Raw genomic sequence first — 23,564 nt, 5'->3', positions numbered from 1 at the left:
AGATAAAAAAGTTAAATAGAAACTAAAAACGTCAGACTAAAATCTTAATATAAATAAATATACATAAGAATCTAGGTATTTTCTGTATGTGATATAGGTAAGAAAAATCCAAGTTTTTGACTAGGTCTATATTGAAAGATAATTAATAAAATTACATCTAATAAATAAACTCAGCATATTGTATTAAATTGTTCGGGTAATCTATACGAATGCACAGGTTGCAGGAACAATCAAATTTAATGTACATCACATAGAGATGCGCTTACCCACGTTGCGCCCACATTGTAGTGTGACCATCTTTTGAAGAGAAATAATTTATTAGTAATCAATAATGGACCTAGTTTAGAAAGGATAATAAAAATAAAACATACGGTTTAAAAAAATGTCAGACATACAAACATTTAAATTTGTTAAAGTATGTATTTATTCAGTACGTAAATACGTATTATTAAATTGGAAAGATTAATTTTTCAAGAAACTTAAGTTTTTAGTCAGTAACAAAAAATAACTTATAGGTAAAAATGCATTACGACGAAATGAGTTGCAACACATTGATTTGTGGTTATTATGGTTGGCGGTGAAGTATTTTAGAGATTTTGATGTTAGCTGTTGACGAATTTCTTAAGCCTGGATATAATGCTGTGTACAGAATCGATGTTTCTTAAGTTCTCTTAAGTTATTAAGTTCTCAGAATTAAAGGACCGATTCAGTCTTCAAGATTTGACCTAAGAAACTTGGAAATCTTTGCTCTGCCCTAAAACTCTCTTGAGAATAGTTACAGTAGCAAAAATCGGTTAAGTTAGTTTTAATAATTTAACATAAGAACACTTGGTCTTATAATACACTAATTCATGTTAACCCTTCTCCACTAAGCACGATTTTTCCTGCCAATCAATAAAACGATCGCGGTGCAACGAACAATCGCAATGCATTGCACTTAATATAACGTTAAAGGTAACCTTGCTCTCAATGAGCTATTATTTAAGCTAAGATTTATTAATATTCAAATGTAAATTAATTTTATATTACGTATATCAAGATTACTTAACTGACATTAAGTTACAGTTGTAACAAACAATAACATAAAATGTAAAAAAAAAAAACAACATTTGGGAATTATAAATTATAAATGAAAATAAATAAAATACATTAATTCCTAAATCATAAAAAAATATCATCCTCTAGTAGGTGAAATTATATAGGATGAAATGATCATTCAAATTACTGGGTACTGGTTAGTCATAAACAGACAAGAATTTTCCAAATCGGTTTATAAATTATTGTTAGGTAAAAAATAATTTTGAATTCAGAATTTGCTTCTTTTCTTGAATGGAACACTTATACGAATAGTGAACGATCATAAAGTAATTAAGCCTGGTAAACTCAGAAGGTCTGCATGGAGTAATTAGGGAAGAGAATGCTTTCAACAGTAGAAAAAAACGGACTTAAAATTCACAGAGGTTATAAGTGCTCTTGAATATCTTGTTATAGGATTAAAGAGCTAAAGGATCGGATTTTAAATTAAATTAAGTAAAATCGACAAGGAAATGATGAAATTAAAAGGCAACGGCAAAAACCTAATGTTATTAAGCTTTGATTTTTATGAACTACTAAATATGAACTTTTTATGAAATACTAATATTGACGTGAATATTGGAAATTATTTTTATAATTCAAAAGTAGTTAACAAAACTTTGACCACTTTTAATTTTCATATTTGAAGATTTCTTCTTTTTGATAATTTATAAAATAAAGTGAGTCGAGACGGCCCAGTGGTTAGATCGCGTGCATCTTAACCGATGATTGCGGGTTCAAACCCAGGCAAGCACCGCTGATTCATGTGCTTAATTTGTCTTTATAATTCATCTCGTACTCGGCGGTGAAGGAAAACATCGTGAGGAAACCTGCATGTGACAAATTTCATAGAAATTCTGCCACATGTGTATTCCACCAACCCGCATTGGAACAGCGTGGTAGAATATGTTCCAAACCTTCTCCTCTAAGGGAGAGGAGGCGTTTAGCCCAGCAGTGGGAATTGACAGGCTGTTGTTGTTGTTGTTGTTGTATAAAATAAAGTGTAAAAAAAATCCCAGTGGAATTTTGTAGACTTTTGACAGGCCTTTGGTAAAAGTATATATTTTTTAATTAAGTTTATGCGTATTACAAACGCTCAAAGTCGGCTGGCTTATATTACGTAAGAACTCGAAACTCATCGCAGAACACGATCGTGAAATGTCAGGATATGATATGCAACATTGACTATAACAATTGTTATAACTTAGGGAACCCCCGAAACGCATTTATTCAATTATTTAGAAACTTCGAAACCTATGACAGGTTTTGTTTTGATCTCTCGTCTACATGAGCCGTCAAAATGATGAAACTCCTCTTAAAACCCCGACGCAAAAAGAGTGACTTCGCGTTGGGGGACCGCTCCAAAACTAAATTACCAACTATTAAACAAAATTAAAAATTACTAATCTGTACCGCCACTCGCGTATTGTACCAAATAAAAATAAGTCTTAGATAAAAGATGTGATAGGTAAGCATGTGACACTAATTAGTTAGGAGAGGTCCCCCAACGAGAAGTTTTTTTTTTTAAAATTAATACATACTTATACATAGTTACTTTAGGATTTTTTTTTTATTATTTTTTACTTTTGAAAGGTAGCTTGTTACATTAAAAATTATTTTCTTAATTTTAACTTTTTTTATAATTATATAAAACGTCAAAAAAGTGTCAATTCGCTAAATTCCGTGCCATTGACCCATTTCCCACTTAATTTATGTCGGTGTTGCTAGTATAACGCTTCGACTTGGCATTTTCTAAAATTTTAATTAATAAAATAAATTACATTTATTTTAAAGGTGCATTAAAACAATTATTAAAATAAGATTTTAATCATCTAATTCGTTTGTTGAATTTTATTGGAGGTCATTTCACATCGTTTCAGATTAATTTAATAGCTGTCTTCCAGTTTAAAGGTTAGTTCTTCGATGTAGGTGTCGGAGTCTAGTTATGATAAATTTACTTTGCCTCATTTTTGACTTTTCTTAATTTTAATAATTATTCCAAAATTATTTCCCTGATTTAATTATGGATATAATTCCTTTTCCATTAAGGGTATTTTGGTAGTGATACTGGTCACACTCGCTAACCTTTCAAAGGTTGGTGAACTTTCGATTTCGTTCTTTTTGAATTTTGAAACTATCGGCTTCACACCGGATTCAAACTTCTAATTCGATATACTGAATATATCGGTGAGTTGTCTTAATAATTGAGTTTCTTAATTTGTGGTTGTTTAGTATTCAGTGCTTTAATAGCAGTTATCTTTTCAGAATTTATATTAACAATGAAGTTTTGAAGTTTGACAGAACTTTATATCATGTTTACCGACTCGTAAGAAATTGTAAGTCTTTAATTCTTGTTTTTGATTAAATGCATTGGTTTGCAATTCGATAAGTCGTAGTCATGTGTAAATTGTGGTTTCCAGTGACCCTTTGAAATGGTTCTCCGGAGTTGAGATCGTCAATTTGTGTAAGCAGGACTTTGAACCTCCAGAAGGAGGTTTTTTTTTTTTAATCGGATTTACCCACCACGTGGACTTGAATGGAAATATTAAGAGTGAACGGCTCCAGGTTCCTGGTTGAGTGTGCCCAGATAGTGGCTGGTGCAACTCCAAGGATGGCAGGCCTGTTCCCTAAGCCTTTGGCGGTATCCACGTGTAGCTGGAAACTTTGGTGATGTACCCCCTTTTAATTATATTATAAATTTCGTTTACACCGGTCTGGCGAACGGTGTATTCTTTCAAACCACATCAACTAATTTAATCGTCAGTGGCGCCTAATTTTCAACCTTATATTGAATTGCATTGAATTACATTGAATTTTCAAGCTTGCCTTTTATCCCAAGTGACCCACGCTGAGTCTAGCTGGCATAATTTTATATAATAGTCATTATAAGAAGTAACATAAGTAACTAGTAAATTAAGTAATTGGTTGTTTATAATATTATGTTACTGTGCATTAAAAATTTTATAACCTAATATTGTTTCTTTATACCCACACCACCAGAAAGGTAACAGTGGCACCACAACGGTAGGGGCGTGACTTGGGATAGTCAGTATGTCTGTATTTGCTATATTGAAATAAGGCGTTTGAAAATCAATGTTTAATATTGTTATTGTATAAAAACTATTATAAAGATTTAACAAGTACTATTTTAATAATTATGTCCTTTATTATGTGTTTCAAATTAACTTTACAACATTTCATATTGCATTGGAAGTAAATTTTAAGTTAATTATCATACTTTGATATTACTTTAATTATATAATAATTATTACTTTAAGAGGATTAATTTAAATTATTGATGCAATTATATTTTAAACAGGTTTAGTATTAAGTGACTTACATATTATTATATTGTGAAGCCAGCTCGACTTAACTTTTTATTATCAGCATTTAATATGACAATTAATTTTACTTGCACTTTGGACTTTTGCACATTTAGTTCTATTTGAACTTGGATTTAAATTTATTTGTTTTTGAACCTTATTCATATTGTTTGTGTGGTTCTTTAGTATTACAACTTTTAGGGTTCTGCAAATTTTTATACTGGTTCAATACAAATTTTTTTTTTACTGAACTTTTTTTTTTAAATAGTTTTTTAAATTTTGTTTTATATTTATATAAAACCAGTTGTCACATTCATAGCTTACACTTAGAATATTTTTTTTTTGGGAAATATTTTTTTTTTACATCATGGAAAGGCCTATAGCTTATCACTTAGGAAGGTTGAACTTATTTATGAAGTTGAGATAAGGGATCCACCAAAGAGCGATGCTGATACTTTAGTTCCTGATTTAGGTTTCAAATATAGTAAATCTTTTAAAGTCGAGATGGTTCGCGGCAAGAGTAAACCTGGTTTGTTTTGTTTTCGTTGTAGGGTTAAGGGACATGATTTGGGTACTTGTAAGTCTAAGGATATAGTCTGTTTTCGTTGTGGTACTAAGGGCATCACCGTTAAGTCCTGTCTTAATTGTAAATCTGCTGATCCGTAAAAACGGATAAGCCTTCCGTCAAGTCGTTCCGCTAACTTTGATCCTGACGATTGGCGGAAGTATTTAAAACGAATCTCACTTTTCTTTACTCATAGTGTAGCGGCTATGCAGCGTCCTCCGGATGACATTCGTCCTTATTTGTCAGTTTCTATTTTTGATGAACAGTTTTGTGGTTTATTAGATTCCGGTTCATCTATATCTATCTTAGGGTCAAATTTGGGTCAATATTTTGTCGGTCAGGGTGTTCAGATGTATGACACATCTGATATTTCTTATATAGCTACGGCTAATGATGCACGATCCCGTGTGTCAGGTTATTTATTTTTACCGGTTACGCTGAAGTCTAAGACTCAAGTAATCAAATTTTATGTTGTCCCTAGTGTGACAACACCCTTAATTTTTGGGGTTAATTTTGGTGTAGGTTTGGTTTAGCACCAAACTTAATTTTTTGATGTAAGCTTTGATTCATCCGAAACGAATGTAGTTTCGGGAGTGAAGTTCTTACATCCCCTTACATCCCCTTGAGGGTTTATCTTCTTCGCATAGCGTAATTGCGAAGGAGGTGTTTGGTAAGTTTGAGGGGTTTCCTTCGAAAGGAAGGGCTTAGGTCGAACGGATGTTATAACACATTCGATCGATTCGGGTGCTACGGCACCCATTAAGCAACGTTAATATTGCTTGTCTCCTGAACGTCCGGACAGCAGAGAGGAGAGAGGTGTGAAACATCAGTCCTGACAGTTGGTTTATTAAGGTATGATAGTGTCGTTAGGTATTGCAAAGTGTGAACGTCCGGACAGCAGAGAGGAGAGGGGTGTGAAACATCAGTCCTGACAGTTGGTTTATTAAGGTATGATAGTGTCGTTAGGTATTGCAAAGTGTGAACGTCCGGACAGCTGAGAGGTGAGGTGTGAAACATCAGTCCTGACAGTTGGTTTATTAAGGTATGATAGTGTCGTTAGGTATTGCAAAGTGAACGTCTGGACAGCTGAGTTTATTGGTGTGAAACATCAGTCCTGACAGTTGGTTTATTAAGGTATGATAGTGTCGTTAGGTATTGCAATGTGTGAACGTCCGGACAGCTGAGTTTATTGGTGTGAAACATCAGTCCTGACAGTTGGTTTATTAAGGTATGATGGTGTCGTTAGGTATTGCAAAGTGTGAACGTCCGGACAGCAGAGAGGAGAGAGGTATGAAACATCAGTCCTGACAGTTGGATTATTATGGTATGGATAGCGGTGTCTTTAGGTTTCGTTCGTGTTCGTTTGGCATCCTTTTATTCCTTTTCCCCATCCTATTATCCTTATGGAGCGGTTGGTAACTCCTTAAATAAGCCTTACGACTCAGAGCGGATTGTAACTCTGTAAAAATAAGCCTTACGACTCAGAGCGGTTTGTGACTCTGTAAAAATAAGCCTTAAAACTATTCCTTCACGTTTGGTGACCGTCCAGTATCAACTTTGCGAAGGTGTTGTATCTGTTTGGCATCCTTTTATTCCTTTTCCTCACCCTAAAATCCTTATGGAGCGGTTGGTAACTCCTTAAATAAGCCTTAATACTCAGAGCGGATTGTAACTCTGTAAAAATAAGCCTTACGACTCAGAGCGGATTGTAACTCTGTAAAAATAAGCCTTAAAACTATTCCTTCACGTTTGGTGACCGTCCAGTATCAACTTTGTGATAGTGTTGTATCTGTTTGGCATCCTTTTATTCCTTTTCCTCACCCTAAAATCCTTATGGAGCGGTTGGTAACTCCCTTAAATAAGCCTTAATACTCAGAGCGGATTGTAACTCTGTAAAAATAAGCCTTACGACTCAGAGCGGTTTGTGACTCTGTAAAAATAAGCCTTAATACTATTCCTTGACGTTTTGTCACCTTCCAGTGTCCACTTCTGTGTTTGCGTGGTATCTGTTTGGTTTCCTAATATTCCTTTCCATCCATATTACCTAACAAGTGTTGTTGTTCGTCTGGTCAGTAGAGAGTCTTATGTGTGAGTACCATCAGTCCTGACGGTTGGTTTTATGAAGGTTTGTTATGTCTGTTGGTTTGTATATTTTTTTTTTTGTATAGCGTGTTAAGGTTAAGACTGTTAACTTCTCGTGGGTTCGAATAGTTAATCAGTTATATTGTTTTCGCGAATTTTGGTGTCGTGATACTATTTTATAGAGGTTAATTATATTCTCTATTTAGTGGCATAGACTACTAGTAATTTTTTTTTTTAAGATTGCTTATGAGAAGCATTATTTTTATATTATCTGTATTAGGGCAGATATTAGTTTTGTTCATGCGCCTGGTATTGCATGCAGCGAAGCTTTTGTTGAGCTTAAGCTTAGGTGGAGTTTGTCCTGCACATATTGTGAGAGCTCGGTTTCTTTTATTTGGTTGGAGCCGAATAATTGAGTTGTGGTGAGTAGTATTTTTCTTAAGTTGGATTTTCCACTTTTTTGTCATTTTATATTTCACATTTGAAATGTGATTTAAATTAATTATTTGTGTTGTTCGAGGTTCTGAGCTGGAGGGCCAGCTCGAATTTTTCTCGTTTATCCTCGCCAAATTCTTCCGGGAGGGGAGGTACTGTTACATTAAAAATTATTTTCTTAATTTTAACTTTTTTTATAATTATATAAAACGTCAAAAAAGTGTCAATTCGCTAAATTCCGTGCCATTGACCCATTTCCCACTTAATTTATGTCGGTGTTGCTAGTATAACGCTTCGACTTGGCATTTTCTAAAATTTTAATTAATAAAATAAATTACATTTATTTTAAAGGTGCATTAAAACAATTATTAAAATAAGATTTTAATCATCTAATTCGTTTGTTGAATTTTATTGGAGGTCATTTCACATCGTTTCAGATTAATTTAATAGCTGTCTTCCAGTTTAAAGGTTAGTTCTTCGATGTAGGTGTCGGAGTCTAGTTATGATAAATTTACTTTGCCTCATTTTTGACTTTTCTTAATTTTAATAATTATTCCAAAATTATTTCCCTGATTTAATTATGGATATAATTCCTTTTCCATTAAGGGTATTTTGGTAGTGATACTGGTCACACTCGCTAACCTTTCAAAGGTTGGTGAACTTTCGATTTCGTTCTTTTTGAATTTTGAAACTATCGGCTTCACACCGGATTCAAACTTCTAATTCGATATACTGAATATATCGGTGAGTTGTCTTAATAATTGAGTTTCTTAATTTGTGGTTGTTTAGTATTCAGTGCTTTAATAGCAGTTATCTTTTCAGAATTTATATTAACAATGAAGTTTTGAAGTTTGACAGAACTTTATATCATGTTTACCGACTCGTAAGAAATTGTAAGTCTTTAATTCTTGTTTTTGATTAAATGCATTGGTTTGCAATTCGATAAGTCGTAGTCATGTGTAAATTGTGGTTTCCAGTGACCCTTTGAAATGGTTCTCCGGAGTTGAGATCGTCAATTTGTGTAAGCAGGACTTTGAACCTCCAGAAGGAGGTTTTTTTTTTTTAATCGGATTTACCCACCACGTGGACTTGAATGGAAATATTAAGAGTGAACGGCTCCAGGTTCCTGGTTGAGTGTGCCCAGATAGTGGCTGGTGCAACTCCAAGGATGGCAGGCCTGTTCCCTAAGCCTTTGGCGGTATCCACGTGTAGCTGGAAACTTTGGTGATGTACCCCCTTTTAATTATATTATAAATTTCGTTTACACCGGTCTGGCGAACGGTGTATTCTTTCAAACCACATCAACTAATTTAATCGTCAGTGGCGCCTAATTTTCAACCTTATATTGAATTGCATTGAATTACATTGAATTTTCAAGCTTGCCTTTTATCCCAAGTGACCCACGCTGAGTCTAGCTGGCATAATTTTATATAATAGTCATTATAAGAAGTAACATAAGTAACTAGTAAATTAAGTAATTGGTTGTTTATAATATTATGTTACTGTGCATTAAAAATTTTATAACCTAATATTGTTTCTTTATACCCACACCACCAGAAAGGTAACAAGCTTATGTTTTTGTGTCGGAGGTTTTTAAAATTTTTAATTTATTTTTTTATAAATATCAAATAGAACACATTCGTTCAGTTAGAATGTATACTGTATACGTTTTCATATTTATTCGAATAAAGTAGTACCGTTCTGTAGCCAGCCAGTGTATTAATAATTTTGTAAATTGCAATTAAGAATCCACTTTAATTTCTTATCTATGTCAAAAATCTGCACATCAATCATAGAGAGATTATAACTGAAGCGGATTTTTTTATGTGCAGCTATCGTCGTATAATCACTGAGACAAAATTCGACTTACGCTATTAATATATAAGATTTGAAGGAGAAAAATAGCGCGAATACAAATTCACATCCCTCTAATCCCTCAAATGCCTCTAAATGTTTATTTGAAAGTTATTAAAAAGTTTAATTTTGTGGCTACTAGTTAAACTTATATCATTAATGGTTAGGATATAGGTAGAAATGACCCGCCTGTAATTGGTCACCACCGCCCATACATACTAGTGCTGTAAGAAATATAAATTAATACGCTGAGACGAATAATATAACAAGTACAATAAATATACATCACATTGAAAAAGTGAACTAGATTTACTACTTTTTTGTTCAAAGAAAAATATAGTAAACTCAACTGAAACTTGACAAAAAATTTCTTGAACTAGCTTCTTCTAATACCTAGGCCCTTGGAGAGAAGCTGGTAATGTGGATTTATTTATCACTATGATATGAAATATGCCACTTAAAAAATGGTGTCAGTGGCATATTAAACTAGGTTTTTTTATGACATAGATGGCAAACGAGCAGGAGGTTTACTTGATGGAAAGTGACTACCACCGCCCATGGATGGACATCCGCACACCAGGAGGATTGCAGGTGCGTTGCCGGCCTTTGAGTTATTATATATCTCCCTAATAGTCATCCATCCATCATCACGATTTTAGTGGGTGGTAACTTGGCTCCCACGAGGCAGCGAAAGGAAAACAGGTAGTCTCTTTAGACTCCCCTGAAATGTGAAATGCAAAGAGTTCGAACTTGCCCGACCAAAGTAATTTCAATGCATGAGTTTTTTATTCATTACTAGCAATCCGCCCTGGCTACACACTGGTGCAATGCTGATACTAAATATACTACAGAATTTGTTTATTTACGACATTACATTAGATACTTCTAATATTATAATCATTTATTTACTATATTGTCCATGTGTTATGTATATGGAAAAGCCTTCCTAGTATGTATCCTTGATAGTATGTACGTAAAAGACACATCTTGCTTTTTATTGAGTAAATCTGATCCTGATTCATTTGAAGTTTAACTTGTATGGCGCTGATACAAAAATAATATATTATACAATAAATTTCAGTACATGGATTTTTACTTGTTTTTCAATATGCGTTGTGTGAATTGAGATAAAAATTTAAAAGATATATGCAGATAGGTATAAGTCGTTTTTAAATTATTTTACTAAGCCGTGGTCGTCTACTGTTTATAAAACGTAAATAGTAACCGAATAGTCGTAATTCAAATTCATTTGCTTAAATTGTATTTATAATTCTCATCTCGTATTACGTGCTCGGTAAAGGAAAATGTCGTTAGAAAACCTACACGTGGTGGACAATAACCTACCAGATGTATCTACCAAAATGGGGCGACGAGGTGAAGTAAGCTCCAAAATTTCTCAACCTAGAGGTAAGGTAGTAAAGGTAGAGGAGGCATTTTCCTAGCTGTGGATTAATAAAAGGCTATTATTGTACCTACTATATATACTTATTAATTATCTTTTCGTTTCATTTTACCCATATATGGTCCAGTAAATAAGTACACTGGGATTTTAAACAATGATTTTAAAGATAGATCTAGTGACGATATCCCCTGGATGTAACTATCCCAAAACCCCAAAAACCTCAAAAATTTGAGGAATGTATACATTTAAAATATTATATTTGTGAGCCCCCAAAGGGTGGGTACTAAAAAATAAGTTTTTACGCCCCTCTATTTTTTTCCCACCCTAGGCGTAGACTTTACTGACCTAGTCGTAAATACATCACTTAGGAAATAAATATGAGACCCTGTCAAAGGGTTATCAACCCCTACACCACACACAGCGACAGGATTAGTGAAGTTCGGTCGTTAGTCGATCGTCGAGCGCCATCTCTCGGCGAGGCGTGGCACGTCACGAGTGTGACGTCATCTGATTGAGCGATGAACTCGGCCCGTGTCGATCACGGCGTATTATTACAGCGAGGGATTATCCATTCAGATTTTTATATACAGGACGTTGTGAATTGCTTTTGCAATTAGATTTGCTAATTAATAGCCAACCTCATTTCAGACTAACTTCCTATTTTTATTACATCTATTAGTACATTGTAAAACCTATGAATTACTCACACTATTTAATCCTATACTCACACTATTATTAATCCTAAAAAAATCTGTATTCTTAGTTTGCAATGATTTTAATAATCATGCATGACTTAATTGAAGATTCTAAAAAATATATTAATTTATATTTTAAATGATTATTGCATGTAAATTTTGTTGTAACAAAAATATATGCAACAGCCTGTATATCCCGTTCGAAGCATGGTTCGCAAGCTCTTATTAATAATATGAAGAAAGGCAAACCGAATCTGATCGAAAACTAACAGTGGGAGTGCTTGAATTTAGTATAATGCTCCACACAAGTTTTGTTTAGTTCTACATAAAATTGCACAACTAATCATACCTATATTTACAATTCCTAACATTTTACTGATCATGATTTATGTCTCAATACGTTTGCTTACTTCCTTTATTGACAATGTATGCATTAAAAGTCGTATCTTTCGAATTTAGAAAATAATTTAAAGAACAGTTAAGTAAATATATCTGTAGAAAATACGCAAAGGAGAAAATAAATTACGAGTACTTAATTAAATAGAATAATCATTGAATAGATAATGTCAAGAAAAATATAATAAGTACACAAAATCATAAGTATATTAAACAACAAGTTCTATTTAGCCTAGTGTACTTTTAAAACAAACACGCCACTCCTATACCTATCATAATACCGATATCTTAGCGCTAAGCTCGCGAAACATAAAAGTATTCCTGTAATACCTCATTCAATAATAATCCACGCGAGAGATTGAAACGATACCCAGCTTCGCAACGTAAATTAATATTTCGCAAGAGAAATTATAATAATTACTTCTTAGCTTAACATGTTGTATCAATAATTTTCTCTGAGAAAATATCTATGATGAAGTAAAGTTGATATTTTATCATTTTGCACAAGTATTTTAAATATTATTACTAACTATAGAAAAAGTATACTACAATTAATAGCTGTTGATAATAAATCTCTATGTAAATTTTAATTAATTTTTGACTCCGATGAAAACAACAAAATATTAACTACAAAGAATTATACGTTCAAAATAACCACCACCAGATAAAATATACTTTATGATCATTTTATTACCTTAAAATTTACCTTTTGTTTTAAGTATTTATAAAATCGATTAATTTTCAAGTACATATTTATTACAAGATATTTTAATACTTTTTGTGTTTAAAACATACTTCAATGTTTTATCTGTGCATCGACATTCTAGATTAAAAATAAAACCTTATGTCAACGCAAACAAAATTATGTCAAAAATATTTCTAAATTTCGTGTAAAAACAAAAACATTCACACATTCAATACTGCGCTATATTCCATGTAAATTTTTAGTTTAATCAATTACATAAATCATAACGTAATGGCTGAAAAGTAAGTAATTATATTATATATTCGTTGGAGACAACAAAGTTATCAGATAAGATATTATATAAATAAACATTGTTCTCAACTTCTCATGTATATTAAACCAGAAACAACAAAATAGATTCAAAATGTCCTATTAATTTCTGGATATTCGTAGAATCTGCAGAACAGCCTTCGATATTGCATGTCTAATTAATTTGCTATTTTATGTTCCTCGCTTGTTATGAGGCATTTTTTATCTTGATAACGGTGCTACGTATTTTTAATGACCTTTATTTTTTGCATTAAATACACTTCCCATACTATAAGATTTACCTTATTTATATAAAGATTGTTTGTAATACTATATGTTGTATAAAATTATAATCTTATCAAATCAATATGATATATACAAAAATAGGTCAATTGCGATCGATTTTGCTATTTATCTACCCTTACCAAAGCAAACCATTAAGTCATTAAGTGTTAGACATGTCTTATATATGTAAATGTTAAGTAACAGAAAAGTCCATAATTTTAAATGATAAATATCAATATTATCTTAGTGAAAAAATATAAATATAACAAAATTAGTTTATCATTTCATTTTATTGCCACCAAAATGTTACATTTTATTTGTGGTCTGAATCGACACATTTAGTTAGTCGGGAAGACTGGCTGACTAAGAACATAAACGGTTTTATTGACCTCAGGATCTGTCACCTTGTATCAACCACAGGACCAATGAGATGGCTTAATTTTTACTGTAATATATTGTCTTCACATATAGAAATACCAGAAACTATACAACATTAATTATTTTTGAAGGTGTGACCCGAATCTCAGTGATAATACTAATTCACCGACACAAGATGAAAAGCCTTCCGGTAACTGGTGGGATTCATGGATATCGTCTGCCAAGACAAAGGTAATAACCAACTAAAAAGACTTTAATATTTAAGTTAAAATTGGAAGATAGTTGTTTAAAACACTTTTTAATTTAACATACTTATGATTGTAGTTGAAATAATACAAGCCATACAGTGATGCAAGTGCATTCAACACTATAATATAATAAACAAAAGCAAAACATATAATAAAGAAAATAATATTTAAATTTATATTCAAAATAACAATTTTGAGATTGCTAAGAAATGCAATGCTGAGTACAACATACCCATTTTTGCATTTTTAACTATAAATAGATAACTTCAACTTACTTTACACACCCTTGAATGTGTAAATTAAAAAGTATATCCTATTATTCTTATCTTTTTATCCTTCCATGGTTTTAAGCCTGTGTAATATATAAGCTTATATAAATGTATATACAAAAACTTAAGTATGTTAGATGTAGTTATGATTTTGTTACCAATTGAATATTTTTAAATTTTTTAGATTAAAGCTTTTAATAAACCATTAACAACAACCTTTAGGGGCATATTTAAGCATTTATAGATTGTCACTTCCTTAAACTATTTAATAAAAGAAAAAGTAAATAAAGTAACAGTCCTATTACCTCCAATAAGAGACTTCAATGGTACCCTACCATATACACAATATTACTATTTTGGTATAGTTGGTTCATAAATTAGATGTTTATAATAAGTATGAAGCATTATCATCTGACACATGCAAGTTTCCTCACAATAGATCAAAAGATGTAAAGCCAAGCTTATATTGTGTTTGCCTGGATTTGGTATATACATCTGTATTGTACTAGTCAATATGGAAATACTAACTGAACGATTATATATTTGCCTCAGTCAGCGGAAGTTTACACAATGGTCAAGAAGGATCTGGACGAGATTGGTACAGCTGTGAAAAGCGAAGCCAGCCATGTTTTCAGCTCCACTTCCAATGTTATTGGCAAAACTTTTAAGGTAAGAAGCTCCTTATCTTTATTTTTTTTTGAACAAATGTTATTATTGTTAACAAAACAATGATTTTGTAGTAAACAGATATGTTATTAACGCGCAAAAAGTGAAGACTAGAAAACGTCATAATTGGGACGTTTGCCTTTAGTTGTTTTTAATATTTAATATGTTACAATACATCATAATTATGTAGTAATACGTTTTTCGTAATTAAAACTTCTAGTTATCCCTTTTACTTATTGTTTTTATCAAGCTATCCTTTTTACTTTTGACGAAATGTAAAAATAAACTAAAATAAACGGTCTCCGGCTCGGCACACTTTTTTCTGTTGATTAGTATGGATATAACATATCTGTTTATTAGAATATCATTGTAACAAAATATATATGCATGTCTCAGAGTAATACCGAATCGTACGCCGTGACAGCAAACGGCATTATGCTCTTCTACTTCTAAATGATATTTATTAATTAATAAATAACAATTAGACGCGTCACCCTGATGGCGACATTTTTAATATGGTGACACCATTTAAAAAAAAATGTCGCAACACACACACACACACTCGTTTAAAATCAATAAGTAGTTAATAAAAGGAATTTTATTGACATTGATATAAAAGTCTTTATTACATAATATTGTAATATAATGTACTGTAAAAATAAACACGACATATATACTATAGATAGTGATTATTCTGACTATTTATGGTATTATATTATCTTTTCATATGTTCGTTTCATCGTTGATGAGACCTGGACGAGGTCATCCTAAAGGATATAACAACAACAACAACAGCCTGTAAATTCCCACTGCTGGGCTAAAGCCCTCCTCTCCCACGAAACATATTCCACCACGCTGTTCCAATGCGGGTTTTGTCGGAATTTGTCACATGCAGGTTTCCTCACGATGTTTTCCTTCACCGCTGAGCACGAGGTGAATTATAAAGACAAATTAAGCACATGAATCAGCGGTGCTTGCCTGGGTTTGAACCCGCATTCATCGGTTAAGATGCACGCGTTCTAACCACTGGGCCATCTCGACTCAAAAGTTCTTTTTTCTTAACTGAAAGGATATAGTTTTATATTTATTTATTTCAGTTGGATGTCCCTGAATCGCCAGCTAATGTTATGAAGAAAAGCTTCAGTAGTTTTATTGGTATGTATTTATTCTTATTTACATATAATAAAATTGCAGTGTCTGTTTGTAATATTAAAATAGCCCTTTTTATTCAATGCATATGTATTTATACAAGGTACATATTATACCAAAATATTTTTTTTTATAATTTTTGTTGCTCTGTCTGTCTGTCTGTTTGTTTGTTCCGGCTAATCTCTGGAACGGCTGGACCTACTTTAGCCAAAACTGTAATTGACGACCTCCGTGGTCGAGTTGTGTGTACGCCGGTTTTCATGGCTACTCCACTCCGAGTTCCCGGGTTCGATTCCCGGTCTAGACGATGTACAAAAAGTTCATTAGCTGTCTATGTTGTCTTGGATCTGTGTATTTTTTTATGGAATAGGTTGGCCAACGACCATATTGGCCACCTGATGGTAAGTGGTTACCATCACCCATAGACAATGACGCCGTAAGAAATAGTAACTATTCCTTACTCCGTCAATGCGCCACTAACCTTGAGAACTAAGATGCTAAGTTCTTGTGCCTGTACTTACACTGGCTCACTCATCCTTCAAACCGGAACACAACAATACTGCGTACTGTTGTTTAGCGGTAGCATATCTGATGAGTGGGTGGTGGTGAGGCGGGTTTGCACAAAACCCAGCCACCAAGTAATAATAATAAGTTCGTGGTACCGTCGTTACTCTTGATTTTCCATAACACAAATGCTTTAGCTACATACATTGGGATCAGAGTGATGTATGTGATGTCGTCCATTATTTATTTATTAAATTGAGAATATAAATTTTTAAACGGCTTATATATAGCTTACCTTTTAAAAAGTTACTATTATGAGTATTTGTAAGAGAAAGTGTGATAATAGATTTTTATTATTTTATTAATTTTGTTTAAGGTCAAGTCAGTACAGTTTTGAACCCCGAGCCAGATGACGAAGATGACACAGAAGTTATTCTTTCGTCTGGTGATACCACAATGCTGTCCACATACAAGGTATTATTAAGAATCCCTTCTAAGAGATATTACATATCTCTACGCCAATTACACATAAAATTATCCTTATTGGAAAGCAACAGATGCTACCTACATAATAAGGACAACAACAGCCTGTAAATTCCCACTGCTGGGCTAAAGGCCTCCTCTCCCTTTGAGGAGAAGGTTTGGAACATATTCCACCACGCTGTTCCAACGCGGGTTGGTGGAATACACATGTGGCAGAATTTCTATGAAATTTGTCACATGCAGGTTTCCTCACGATGTTTTCCTTCACCGCTGAGCACGAGATGAATTATAAAGACAAATTAAGGACATGAATCAGCGGTGCTTGCCTGGGTTTGAACCCGCAATCATCGGTTAAGATGCACGCGTTCTAACCACTGGGCCATCTCGACTCTAAATATACATATGTATTTATAGTATTATAGTATTCATGTTCTTATAGTATATGTCGCATCGGCAAAACTCGTAAAACCGATCACATTCGAATTAAGTACGCTATCCCAAATTATCAATATTTATTTCTCACACGAATATGATCTTACACAAACGTAATAACTTGTAATATCGTATGACCTAATATATTCGTCAATTTAACACGTCGATTTACATGCACTTGCTTTCTCTGGTTGAATTGCGACGAATATCATAGATTGACGCGATAGGGAGCTATTTCTATTGGTTGTATAAATCGCCAGTAATCGATTCTATTGAATTTGCCGATGCTACATTTAAGTTGTGTCTTTCTATAATGTGTTATGTATTTTATTTTGAAGTTTTTTCTTATACTAAATGGGAGAATATTTCTATGTATTTTATATTGGTATACATGTACATGTGTCAATTTCAAAATTAATTAACTAAAGTAAGACGATACAAAAGTGCTTTCACTCATTCTACACCAAATATTTCTCATAAACCACCCAAAATAGTCATTAATATTCTAATACTTTCCATAACAGAAAGAACTAGAAGGCCTCCAGCGCGTCGACGCAACCTACATAGTGCCCGCCTACAGTCCCGAGTTCGAGGCCTGGCGCTCCAGTCTCGAGGACTCGGAGACCATCATAACGCCGTCGTCGGCGATCAGGCGCCTGGACTCCAGCCCGCTGCTGAAGGCCCAGTATGACAGACTTGTCCCTGATGCCGTGTCTCATGAGGAGTTCTGGGAAAGGTAACTAAGTGACAATAATATAATACAAACCTATGATAATATAAATGCGAAAGTATTTTTGTCTCTTGAGGCATAAACCGCTGAACTGATATCGATCAAACTTAGATTACTTTTGACAGTAAAGTTTTATAAATATCAAGCGGATAAAGCAATTATTATGTTGCATAAATTATAGGGTAACTGAAATCTGACATGAGTTTTCCACAAAAAGGTTTTATTTCCTACAATTCAAGCCCCCAAATATTAAATGTAAGTACTTTTTTGCTCAGGCTTAAATCGATAATCTTCAAAATCCGATGAATATCAATTATGTAGGGATATATTATATATTAGAAGATACAACTCGTTTGTATTTTTAAGTATACGTGATAAGAATTAATTCGATAAATGCGAAATAATAGGAACAGTTTGGTACAATAGTTTTTGTAAATTAATTATACGAACTTTTCGAAATCAACATCTATGTATGAAAAGGAGACATATTTTCTCTTTTAATTTTCGTGCTCATCCATCGACCTTTGACGACCTCCGTGTTCGAGTGCTGTGTACACCGGTTTTCATGGGTACGCCACTCTGAGGTCCCGGGTTCGATTCCCGGCCGAATCGATGTAGATTACCGTTAGTTTTCTATGTTGTCTTGGGTCTGGGTGTTTGTGGTGCCGTCGTTACTTCTGTTTTTCCATAACACAAGTGCTTTAGCTACTTACATTGGGATCAGAGTAATGTATGTGATGTTGTCTCATATTTATTTATCGTATTCCAGGTACCTGTTCCGCGTGGCGTTGCTGCAGGACCGGCTGGCAGCTGCCTCTCGCAAGCAGCCGGTCGAGGAGCCCACCGCAGACCCCGTTCTGGCTCACCTACCGCTGCAGACACCGATAGAACAGTCAGTATTCAAATTTTATTTTATATGTATAAAGGCTTACCGAATGGATCCACTATGGGGATGTGGAATATCAGATTGTGGTTCCCCCGTCTAAGGATTCAGGGTACAGGATACAGGCAGCTATCGTTCCATAATTACTGGGACAAAAATCAGCTTACGGTTGTAATATATAACAAGTGGCCAAATATTATTGTACCTATCACAAATTAAGAACATAAATAACTCTTGCAAGTAAGGCAACGGATAGAAATTAACATAAAACCACACGTGAACCGAAATAATATAAATGAACTACCGATATTCTACGAAAATACGTTTCATAACTGCTCTAAGTGAGTTGTTCGAGTCAAAACATCATTAAAAATATCTTCTCCGTGGCAGTAATTTTAATTTTGATAAAAACCCGTAATCTGAGGACAGCCTCTGTGAGAAATATTAAATAATGTTTACATCGTCAATCTGCTGCCAACCCTGATTATTATGAGTCAAACTCAAATAACTTTATTCAATATAGAAGCATTACACTTTCTTATTGATGGTCAATTGAAACAGTATCACCGGTTCGGAAAAGAAAATACCCTGACCTGAGAAGAAACGGCGAAAGAAACTCGGCGGGTTTTTCTTTTATTTTTGTTGTTTGTCACATATGTTAAATAAACAGACGTCATTTACCATTCCATTCCATATTTGTATATATTTAAACACTTAATGTTATTAATTCTTATGTTAATTTATCAATTATGAGAATACCAATATAAAAAAGGAAATGTGCAACATAATAATATTAAATATAGCTGCTCTATGTTATAATATTTAAATAATTAAACTGTACCTATCTAGATTATAAATCCGCCAAATGATGCTTCATAGTAATTTGATTATAGAAATTAGCGTTAAAATGATATGCTACCCCTTACAGGGAATATTGTTGTCTGTGGGAAGGCTAATTGTTGAGTTTGTACATTATTTTAGTACACACATTTTATAATTACAATGTCAAGCTAAGAGGAACTAATAGAGCTTGTTGCTTTAAAACATAAATTATTACTAATTCAAAAAAACTTATATACCTTATTTAATATAGAAAATTTGTAACGCAAGTATTTTAGTTCTATTGTCATAAAGATAGTGAAATGTAAATTCAATGTCTATAATAATTTTCTTTTCAGAAGTCCTAAAAAAGTACTATCCGGTATAAATACAGAAGAAAACGAAAAAGACATAGACAATGTCGTCGCTTGGGATGATGGTAAGTAGTAAAGTAGTAAAATGAGTCTTATCACCGTAGCATTAAGATTCGTTCCGTCAATCGTCAATTTAAATTTCGCAGAAGATTTCGCAAATGACGTAGAACTAACGGAAGAACAGCAGACCCTACTTCTAGAAGAGTATGAGAGGGAAATAGCCTCGAAGAAAATTAACAAAACGTCATCGCGCGATATCGCTAACAATAACAAGGAGACCAGAGACAAGCTAAACAACGAAACAGATAAGAAACAGAAAAATAAAATCAAGAGTCCCATAAAGAAAACAGACGAATGTGGTAACAATCTGGTGGAAGATTATTTCGGTGAGAAGGACCAGGTTAAAGATGATGCGAGCGCCAACTCGGATGAGAGTTGGGAGAAGGAGTTTGAAATCGAAGAACCGGTGCATCAGAAAGCCTGATTGTTAGCGTATATTTCGTCTATGTACACACTGAAATAGCAATGGAATGTAGAACTATTACCTATATACCTCCCTTTCACAATGCAAGGGAATAAGAGAGATGACAAGATGATAGATGTAATAAATTAAGTATTTAATGTGCCTGATCATAAATTGATTAGAAGCTCAAAATATACTTTTTTATGAAATCAACTTGTAACCCTATGCACAAGTATACACACTGGTAACACTGAAGATATATATAAAATAATGCCTTATTCAGCCTGCCCTTATTGTTTACACGGCCCTATTATTACATAATAGTATATAAATGCTAATTACGCTATTCTATATAATCATATGTACGATAAACATAGGGTTATATATACATATAAAGTAAATAATAAATGGTAGAAATAGTATATAAGGGGCTAGGAAGTGTCATTTGTAATTATAAATTGACGTTTGAGAATAGTATGGAACGAATTATAGAAATGATAAACAGATTTTGATGAAACTCTGCATCAAGGACGTATAATTTAAAATTAGTTAAATGTTGAACATGCTCACAAATACAATATAAGCGGATGGTCAGCAAAGAAATGAAACGAAATCGTACGCAAATGTATGTAGCGTTAGGCAAATAAATTAGGTGACAGATAAAAAAAATTGAATTATTTTATGATAGAGCAATGTGGCTCTATTTTATTATGCCTTAGTTCGAAAATGAACTGTCAAAATCTTTTATTTTACAAATTTGTCTTATGTCAACTAGACATGTGTCAAAGACAAAAAGTATTGGTTCAAATTACAATCGAAATTAAATATTGCTTGAAAGATTGAGAGAATTTGACAAGAATTTCGATGAATAAATCTATCAATCAGTATTGCATAAAATATTTATATGCAATACTTATCAAACTGGCCTTCGTCTAACAATTTGAAATATGTGTCATGAATTTGATTTTAAATATATTTTATTAATAATGTTTTGTATTATGATTACGAAATTTTATTTTGTTTTACATTTAATTTTATATTTATATCAAATGGCTTACGTCTCAGTTTTCTATAAACCAAACGACTTAAATAAATACTGAATGATCTTTGCTCATTTCATCGTTGGAGTCGAATGTCAGTATATCAACAAAATTAAACTTGTATTTGCCATTATATTCAGTTGAAAAAACTACTGAATAAAATATATATCTGCACGGATAATTCATTTAATAAAAAGTGTAAAGATATTCGCGACTATTTAACGTATTTAACGTTTTTATTATTATTAATAATAATAATAAAAACGTATTTTAAAACACATATTATGTATGTCTTAAAGGAAGTATGTTTTTATTGAAAGTATATATTTAATTTAAATTTATTTAATTATCGATGGTAGTTGATTTTACTATTGTTCATTTATTTGACACAAACTAACCTATCAAACTGCCTTAAAATTTGACGTTAAATTTTAAAATGGATTGTGTAATATAATGAAATATTTCGAGTAACTATAAAATTATGCAATTGTTTTTACTCGTATATGATAACTGTTATGGAAAATAAATAATACCTGTATTGCATTTAAACATAATAAAACAAAGGTATACTCTGAGGAATAAATTTCATATTTGTTTGACGTTGAAAATAGATTAATAATGCACAATTTGGATGTGAGAATTGATCCTTTAAATATTACTTGCAACAATTCACAGTGAGTTGGTTCTTACAGAATACGTATCGTATAATTCAACATACATGTCAACATATTATATATGAATCTATTTTGAAACAAATTTATACATTTTTTTTATGTAACTTTTTTTCTTTGAATTTTTTTTTCAAGTTAAATTGTTTTAAAGTAAAGGAACATGTTTTTCATGTTTGAAATTTTTTTTTGTTTTATCTGTATTTAAAAAATGTTTATGTATCAAATTATTGACATACTAAAAACACATTGATTAATTAATATAATACATTGCATACATAATACAAAAATATTATATAAAACCTAAATTAGTGATTTAGGATATTTTATCTGTATTGTCAACTGAAACTGATTTTTTTATAACAAACGAAGGCCCAAAATTAAGGCGGATTATAAAAAATTTTGGGCGCACGATAATTATATTATTGAATTACAGAATATTCCAGAATAATAAACTAAACAGAGAAACAAATGAATGCCGTAAAATGAAATGAGTATATTGAGGTTGTCTGCTTGATTGGTCGATATATAATAATATTAACCATTCCAAATCATATTATCATAGAGATCCATAGAGATTGGGACGAGTAATAGTTTATAATTAATTCTTATTAGAAAGATACATCTGGATGTGTGAAGCTTGATCCATTCTCTAGGTCTATGAATAATACACAAAATAAAAAAAAACAAACTTTCTCTATGGAAGCATATATTTTTATTTGACAATAGCTGTCACATAAAAAGGATTTAATAAATAATTAATATTATGTTAGCTTTATTAAAACGATAAATAATTAATATTGTTAGAATGTTATGATTATAAATTAAGAGTGTGATATTGATATTTCGTTTATTCGATAGTATTAAGACATTTTAAATCTGTCAGCTTATATATGTCGGTCGCAGAAGGAAATAGTTAGCAAGTATTCATGGAGACAATACACACGATATCTATTTTATATGTTTTTGGATATAATTTACCTATAAGTATAGGATACGTCACAGCTGTCATTCGAATTTGACATTAGATTTCGTTATGTTTGTGTAAATTATAATTATATTAAGAATATGAATAAAAGTTATTAAAAATGGCGTCTTTTGTTTTATTATGTCCTTGGATTTTGTTTTATATTATAACAAATATTAAAGAATGATTTTGTAATGAATTGAGTTTTGTTATTTGTTTGTGTAAGAAATAAATAATTATTTATGCAGCTACATTTATAATTATATATTGAATAAATTATTATTTTGTTATTGTATCGGATTTCATTAAAAAATAAGTGATTTCAAAATGTTATTCGTGTGGCTTTAATAATTAATACAAGAAGTTTTCTCGCGATAGGAGATTTT

General features: G+C 32.3%; 1 protein-coding gene across 1 annotated transcript; it reads left to right on the top strand.

Annotated features, from left to right (window-relative positions):
• Positions 1 to 12,666: 12,666 nt before the first annotated feature.
• Positions 12,667 to 21,185, top strand: LOC124540121 (BSD domain-containing protein 1-like). Its single transcript, XM_047117555.1, has 9 exons — positions 12,667 to 12,813; positions 13,615 to 13,714; positions 14,553 to 14,669; positions 15,764 to 15,821; positions 16,696 to 16,793; positions 17,759 to 17,970; positions 18,734 to 18,856; positions 20,026 to 20,105; positions 20,187 to 21,185. Exons 1-9 carry the CDS (start codon positions 12,803 to 12,805, stop codon positions 20,522 to 20,524), a joined length of 1,137 nt encoding a protein of 378 aa, XP_046973511.1. The 5' UTR covers positions 12,667 to 12,802; the 3' UTR covers positions 20,525 to 21,185.
• Positions 21,186 to 23,564: the final 2,379 nt, after the last annotated feature.

This window comes from Vanessa cardui, chromosome 24, assembly GCF_905220365.1.
Source record: "Vanessa cardui chromosome 24, ilVanCard2.1, whole genome shotgun sequence".
Classification (NCBI taxonomy): domain Eukaryota; kingdom Metazoa; phylum Arthropoda; class Insecta; order Lepidoptera; family Nymphalidae; genus Vanessa; species Vanessa cardui.
This window is presented reverse-complemented; position numbering and strand designations above follow the sequence as displayed.